General features: G+C 39.5%; 1 protein-coding gene across 1 annotated transcript in view; it reads left to right on the top strand.

Annotated features, from left to right (window-relative positions):
• The first annotated feature begins 611 nt into the window (after positions 1–611).
• The window catches only part of LOC114651693 (E3 ubiquitin-protein ligase RMND5A), a 72,092-nt gene continuing 64,202 nt past the window's right edge, over positions 612–8,501 (top strand). The window contains exon 1 of the mRNA XM_028801565.2: positions 612–934. Within this exon, the coding sequence (XP_028657398.1) occupies positions 793–934 (142 nt within the window). The 5' untranslated portion in view covers positions 612–792. The remainder of the gene's footprint in view (positions 935–8,501) is intronic.

Here is an 8,501-nt window from a genome sequence, read left to right as displayed (position 1 = left end):
AAGAGTTATGAGATGTAATATTTCTAAAAGAAATTATTCTGAATATTTTATGGAGGGAAAGTTAAACATATGTTTATAGCTTAGTTAGTTTCGACTATCACTAATTCTGCCTCTGACGTGAACAAGTCTACATTCACAAGCAGAAAACATCAATAAACGAGCGGACGTCACCTTCGCATCTCTGTTGGGTTAGGCAGACGGCCAGCTCTCAGAAGTCGGTGCATCTACAACGTAACCATGTGTATTTTTTTACGTGGCGATTTCGCCGGGTTAAACCAATTGACTATGTGGCATAACGCGCTTTTAATTTCTAAGGAGTTTGCGCATCAGTATACCCGTCGACGTCAAAGTAAACAGGCACAACTTTGACAGGTCAAAGGGAAGTTCCGCTTCTCTTCCAACTAAGGTGAAGATGAGGGGGTTGTGGAGTTTTTCGGAGGTATTGCAGAAGTACAGTTTTCGAAACCGTTTATAAAAATAAGCACATCAAATTATGATTTATATAATATTAAATATAAATGTATTCCATAAACACATTTATAATCTGATAAATTAATAAATGCCTATATTTTGCTCTCCCCCATTTTCAGTAACGTTTGGTAGAGTCCAGGAAAAAGGGGTCAACATTTTGTAACACTGAAAACAAAAACATTGTATCTGTCTCTTACGAAAGTTATATTTGGGATGCTGTACTTCTTTTAAAACCGTTGTTGCTTGTTTACGGTATTAACAACCTAGGTATTTTTTAAACATTTTTTTTTCTAATTGGTCGCTTTTTATTCTTTAAACGTCATGGATCAGTGCGTCAATGTGGAAAGAGAGTTAGAAAAAGTGCTCCAGAAATTCTCCAGTTATGGGCAACACTGCGATTGGACATTGGAAGAGCTTGTGGAGTACACGAGTGGGCTGAAATCGGAGATCATCCAGACAGGGGGTAAGCTTTAGTGTGTTTTAAACTACATGTCTGTAGCCGTCGCCGGAGAGGAGGCCTTGGCTCATGCACGTAAAGCGCACTAAACTCGGTTAGCTAACACACCGGTTCCTCTTAAGAGTTGTGCCTGCTGAAAGGGTTTCAGCTTCGGCGAAAGGCGTCGACTATACCCTGGCGCTGCGTGATATCGTCAGGAAGCCTTACTTTAAAAATCAAATTAGTTACTTCTAGCTTTTAAGTGTAATACGTACTATCAGCCATAAGTTGTGTAAAACTCGCACCAAAGTCGTGTCGATAATGATGGTTTTAATTGTGGGAGTAAAGTCTTCAAGCAAAAAGTAATTACGTTCTGGTAAGAAGACAATGTGGAAAATGGTCAAATCTCCGCAAGCCGGTGTGGCACGGAGACTTGAAATACACGCAATCTTTTTTTTTTTTAATGTCGCGAGTCGGGGTCTGTTTCGTCTAGGCACGAACACATCAGACGGTGCACCACTCCGTCTGTTGCGTGGACGGAGCTAATTCTGTAACTAAACATCAGCATTCTTACAACGTATTGCCCGAAAATAAGTGAACTGGATCATGCCAACCACGTGTGTGTTAAAGACCAGTTTAATGGATTCAGACATGGGGCACCATGCAGTAACATACCATAATTCTCTGAGGAAGCATATAAACACCGTGGTGCTTATTATGTTGTTTTTCGTGATTTTTCAAAACGGTTTTGATAGTGTGAAAACAGATGTCATATATATTCAAGGCATAGTGTGGAGATGGGCGAGGCATTTAAATGGGTTCATATGATAACAGTCGTGGTGCCGATCAAGATCAGCGCCAGGACCACCGTTCCAGATAAAAATGCGGATTAGTTAAAAGTATTAGACAAGGCTAGTTGGCAAAGTCATTACATGAGAACACAGAATATATGACAAGGGGAATCCACCTGAAGCTAAGCATGCCAGAACTTGAATGGGAGACCAACTAGGAAAAGCTTGGATTGCTGTTGGAAGAGGTGTTGATGGGGCCATCTGCCTACCCTGCGGTCAGAATGTGGTTCTCAATGCCTTACTGCAGTGACGGGGACACTGTTGTAAAAATTGGCACCATCCTTCGAATGAGAATTAAAATTGAGGTCTTGACTCTCTGTGCTCCCTGGGTATCTTTGAAGAACTGTAGGTGTATCCCAATGGCCTGGTGAAATTGCCAACCATATCATCGTCCATTTTGACCCTCTAATTAACCCCGTCTCTAACTGGCCAACAATCTCTTTCACCCCTTCAGCACCTAATGGCTAATGTTTCGCGAGCGTACTGGCAAAAGTATGGCTGCCATTGCATAACCCAGGTGGATGCTGCTAATCGGTAATGACTGAAGTGTTCCCCATTGTCTTGTACATAAAGCACTTTGAGTGTCTAGAACAGGAGTAGCCAAAGTCAGTCCTTGAGAGCCGCAGTGGCTGCAGGTGTTTGTTCCAACCCAATTGCTTCATTAGAAACCAATGATTGCCAATCTCAGATCTTATATAATTTTATGGCTTGTTAGTGTGCAATGTTAGGTTCTTATTTTGTAGATTGTTTCCTTTCCAAGTCTATCATCCAAATGATCTGAAGCCAAAACTGATCATTTTCAGTCTGTCACATTTTTCTATTAAGTGTTTTCTTAAATCAAATCAAAAAGTGCATGATGAACACACATGGAATCAAGCTAGATGGAGAACTGCTTGCCTCTTTGCCATTTACATCTTATTTCTAATAAGGAGCCATTAAACAGTGAATGCAGCTATTTAAGATGAAATAAGCAATTAAGGGAGGGAAACTTAACAAGCGAGACCACTAAAATGAAGTGTTAAACTATCATGTTATTAAGCAATAAGTGCTTCATCACCAATAATTGACTGCTCATTAAGAAACTGGGTTGGAACAAAAACCTGCACCCCCTGCAGCTCTCCAGGAGCGACATTGCCTACCCCTGGTCTAGAAAAGCGCTTTATAAATATAACTATCTTTAAATATAAGCTTGATATAGATAAATACATGTGAAGTTTTGTATACCAAACCATTATGAAAACTGTTAAATCCATTTCGAGGTCATGCACACAGTATGCAGAAATAATTACACAGGCTAAAGTTGTGAGGCAGCCGTAATAAAATAATGCAAGGTCTGAAACTTTAAAATACATTATATGAGAAGGACTTAGCTGTCATATCCACATCCAGAGAGGAATTTGAAAGCCAATGTTGAGTTGCATTGCTGGACATTCCGATAGTCCGTTGTAGGGGTAAACTCAGAATGGGCCAATTTATTGTCATAGATTAGTTTAATAGCATTTTTAAAATTTGGTAAAATACTTGAGCAAACTCAGAATGATCAGTGTTCACTTTCAGTGACCTAACATCATTCTATGATTTTATTATGAATTTGGCAATCCTTATTTCACACACAGTACCTACCTAATGCTGCACTGTGTTATACTATAATGTTATTCGACTTCTATAGAAGGTTACCATATATACAGTAAAGATTTTACTGACTGTTAAATAATTCCCCAAAACAGCTAACAAAGTGCAGAAGAGCCCCATGGTGACCCAACAGCAGTCAACAGTTAAAGGAAATGAGAGAAATAACATGTATTGACAATGTATACTTAAATATCTAACTACAACATAAGGGTTTACTTGAGGCTGGGTAGTAGTTAGTGCTGTGGCTTGACAGCTACAGGAGATTGGGTTAGAATTTCATGTGTCTGTGTAGGAGTTTCTTCTGTTAAATTCGGTTTTCCTCCTGACTTGCCTGATAAGTGAATTGGGAAGTGTACATTTACTCAGTGTGAGAAGAAGTGAGCATTTGTCCAAATAAGGGCAGCAGTATACTGGTTCATCCTTCATGAATGATTACTGCCTTATGCCCATTGATTTTAGGGTAGACTCTAGTGTCCAGCGGCCATAAGATTTAATGGTAAGTTAAAGAAAAAGCCAAAAACTATTTCTCTCACTGTAAATAGCCTTTTAATATAAAATAAAATCAAATGAATACAAATGCAGTGCACAACAGTCACTAAAATTACGTTTAAATGATTTTTCACCATTGGCTCAATAGCAATGAAACAGGTGTTTATAATGCAATCCATAGTAATGTTCCTCTGCTCAGTTTCAGTACGTCTAATTCCTAATATTATGTTTACCACTTAAACCTGGTTTGGACTGATTGCTAAATAATGAAAGAATGGTTGAGTATCAGGACACGTGGCTACAAGAAACTAGGCTGTTTCAGATATTTAATTTAATGAATTTGAATCTGTGTGTTTAGATGAATGTGTGTGTATGTATGAGTATAGACTGACAATGAGGTTAGCATGTAAATCTTAATATTCCATTATTGTTGTACAGTAGAGTTTGTTTTCATGTTCAAGTTTCACTGAAAGAAAAAAAATAGATTGTTTTGACCCATACTTTCCAATCTATTTTCTCTATGCCAAAATTGTATTGCTCATTTTCTAGAGCACAGTTCATGTTTAGAGGGACGTGGAGCTGTAATTCTGCCTTGTAACAACAGACACAAGGCAGGTATTCTCTTCGGAGGAAAGTCTAGTTTACTGCAGGCTGCACATATAGTAGAATCACCCGCTGTTAACTTAAATACAGGACAAAGTTACAAGATTGATCGAAGAGCTCAGAACAAAATACATGCTAGTTACAGTTTCTAGGTTACAAAATACTAACAGCTGTTATTAGCTAGACAGAAATTCACAAAACAAGAGCCTTCAAATGTAAACACATCGAGGGAGTCAGAATTTCAAATGGAGGTGGGCAGCTCATTTGTCCAAGTAGGAGCTACACATAAAAAAGTGTTTGAATTGATATTTGATGCCATGCAAAGATGGCATCACCTACTGTTGTTCATCAGCAGACCCGAATGGTACAGAAGGAGGATAGGACCTCACAAATGTCTCTTTATATATAGTTGCTGGCCACTGACTTCTTTGTAAGCATGTGTCAAGGATTTTAACTTAATATGTGCCGTACGGGGAGCCAATGTAGTAAACTGAAAAGAAGAAAAACATCTGCCTGCTTTGGCTGTTCGGACACCAGATGGGTCACTGTTTTTTGAATCATTTGTATCTGCATGCCGGTACTTCTGCCAGCAGAGAGTTGCAGTAGTCCAAATGTGACAAGATCAAAGCCTTAACCAGGAGTTCTGCTGCCTGTTCTATCAGATATGGTTTGATCTTGCATATATTGTATAGGGTGAATCTGCAAAACCAAGAGACCGACACGACAGGGTCAGTGAAGGACAGCTGGTCAGTGATCACCACCCAATGGTGGTATATCTACTTGGCAGGTGTTAGTGATAATGAGCTGGGCTGAAAAGAGATAAGGTGCTGAATGAGCTAATGAGAAGCTTGTCCGTCTTTGCCAGGTTGAGCTAGAGATGGTGTTCCTTCGTCCAGGTTGCAATGTCAGTGAGCCATACAAAGATTCTCGTTGATACCATATGGTTCTTTGGAGGGAATGACAGGTACAACTGTGTACCTTCATGATAACACTGGGGAGAAAACTTGGGACAGGATTATAGGGCCTTTTGAGGAGGTGTATATAGAGACTAGAGGAAGGGGGACCAGAACTAATTCTTGGGGCACCCCCATGCTTTTCTGGAGCACCCTTGACTTTTCTCCTCACCTGGGGCCTCATGCATAATGCCATGTGTAGAATTAGCACTATAACATGACAGAGCAAAAAAGCGGAAATGTGCTTACGCACAAAAAAATCCAGATGCATAAATCTGTGCGAACGCCAGCTTCCATGTTCTTCCGCTCCATAAATCCCGGTCAGCGTGAAAATTAACACACGTGCACGTGCCTGCTGTCCCGCCCCAACTCTTCCCAGAATTACGCCTCTTTGAATATGCAAATCAATATAAATAGCCCTTAAGCTCAGCCTTTTGTGAAAAGACAATGGCAAAAGTACGAGGGAAAATAGAAGAATTTCAGCGAATACCAAGTGGAGGTAAGGAAAAGCTTACTATTTGTTGGTTTAAACAGTGGTATAAACAACAAAAGGAAGTTGATTGAGTGACATAGTGTGTCGGAGAAACTCGAAAGCTCAAGTTCACAAAGTTGCACAGTGCCCGAAATAAAAAAGAAGCTGTCAGATATCAAAGTCGCCGTGAAAAGTCGAGTTGTAGCAAACTGTCTGAGTGTCATATGAAAGCTTATTAGGGTACAGAGAGAAGAAAAGGCACACAGTGTGAAAAAAGCCCGAAATGTCAACTTTAATCTCGAAATTTCCACTTTAATCACGTAGTTTATTTTGTCATTAAAGTAGAACATCATAAACTTCATCTTAAAATCGTTTAATTTACTAGTTTCTCAAATCCCATCGTAACTAAAGTAGCACGTTAAATGCTTTGTTTTGTATTTGATCTTCTATGTTCCTGAATCACTATGTGTTTCCGGGCTTTCTCTTCCTCCGACAGGACACAGAATCCATTATATTCGTAATATAACAGCTCTCTGAATAATTAAAATACTAAGAACTATACATGATATTTTCATGATGATAAGAGTTAAAGCATGTTATTAAACATGGGAACATGGTGGCGCAGTGATTGTTCATGTCCCACACAAAATGCTTGCTGCACTGTGCGCGACCTTCAATGAAATACTTTATTGTAGCAGTACTGTCTCTTTCAAACGTACTAACCTCCAATTCCTGTCCTTACTTTTCTTTCTCCAAATACCCAATCGCCATACAATCAGCTCTGTAACAGACGTTAAGCCATCTGCAAGCTTAGAACGCAGATTCTTCAAAACTTTTAAGGAACATTGAAATATATTCATAATGTTTAATTATTCTATCCTTCCAGTGTCGTGCCAGCCACAGCAAGAATACAGCACGAGGCAGGAACAATCCGTGAACGAAGCTCCAGCTCCTCGCTAGCACTGCGGCACTGTGTAGTTAAAGTTTTATCTGTGTAATCAACATATTTTGCTGCATTTCATCTTAAAAATGATATCGTCATATGTAAATACGCGCTTTATAAAGTGCCTCAGGTTGTGCAATATTATAACTATCGCAAGTTTACAGTGAGGTAATTGTACTTATAAGTACAAACAGTTCTACAAGAAGCACTTGATGGACTGATTGAGTGCATTTAGAGTTCTTGGGATGAAACTGTTTGTGAACCGCGAGGTCAGTATAGGAAAGACTGAAGCGTTTGTCGGATGAGAGCAGTTCAAATAGCGAATGGCTGAGGCAGCGTGTGCTTGATGCTGTATACCGATAATTCTCTTTCCGATCAGCTGCTGTACAGCTGTGATTCACACTTGGATACAGTGATATAAATATTCCGAGTGGTGCAGTGAGAGTAATATGGAAAAAGATGATCTGATGTGGCAACACCTAACAGGAGCAGCTGAAAGAAGAAGAAGAAGAAGGTGCAGTGAGAGTAACGATGCTAAAGCAGTTATGGTATTTGGAATAGTTTGACCATTCTGTGGACCATTATATTGTTACAGGTTAATTACAATCAGATGCATTAAACTAATAAACAATATGTGGTTAATTTCAGTGTATTTATAAAGCCGCTTCAGGGATGTGGATCTAAAAAAGAAAGGGTAACCACACAGGAGTAGTAGCACTTCTTTGATCCTCGGTGCTGCCAGTCTGCAAAACTGAGCACAGAACTTGCGTACGACAGAGTATGAGCTACCGTGAAAATGTGCATGGCTTTACGCCAAGTTTAGGTTTTGTACATCGCGATTTGAACATGGAAACGTTCTTACGCAACATTTTTTTGCGTACGCACAGTTTATACATGAGGCCCCTGGAGACATGGTAGCATCTGCCCAAGAAGTAGGACACAAACCATCTGAGGGCAGTTTCAGTGATGCCAGGGTCTGAGAGGGTGGCAAGGAGGATTTGGTAGTTAGCCATATCAAAGGTAGAAGACAGATCTAGCAGGATGAGGACAGATGACACTTTGGTAGCTCTAGCCAGCCAGAACAGGTTAACAAGTTTAATCAGAGCTGTTTCGGTGAAATCACCTGTTTTGAAACCTTACTGATGAGGATCAAGCAGTCTGTTCATTAGAAGAAAGGGAATAGACTTGGTTAGAGACGGCACGTTCCAGTGTTTAAAAAGTTGTCACAACCATCAATCCCGCTGCTTACCTCTTGTGAAAAGCTGAAGCAGCTAAGCCAGTCTTTCCACTTTGCACAGGCTTTAATATAAACAACAACCACATTTATTTATATAGCACAATTTCATAAAAAATGTAGCTCAAAGTATTTTACAAAATAACAAAGGGAAAGTTACAAGAAAAGAAAAAACAATTAAGATTAGGCAATAATATTAAAGAGTAAGTAACAGCAAAACAAGGTAAGGTCAGATGGCTGGAAGGACAGAAAAAACAAAACAAACAAAAAAAACTCCTGTTAGGCTGGAGAAAAAAAAATCTGCAGGGATGTGAAGACCCAAAGACTGCCTAGCTCCCACTGGACATCCTACCTAACATAAATGTTCTTAAATCAAACCTCTTAGATTTCATGCTTCACATGATCCATTGTTATATA

This window comes from Erpetoichthys calabaricus, chromosome 5 (assembly GCF_900747795.2).
Source record: "Erpetoichthys calabaricus chromosome 5, fErpCal1.3, whole genome shotgun sequence".
Lineage (NCBI taxonomy): Eukaryota > Metazoa > Chordata > Cladistia > Polypteriformes > Polypteridae > Erpetoichthys > Erpetoichthys calabaricus.
This window is presented reverse-complemented; position numbering and strand designations above follow the sequence as displayed.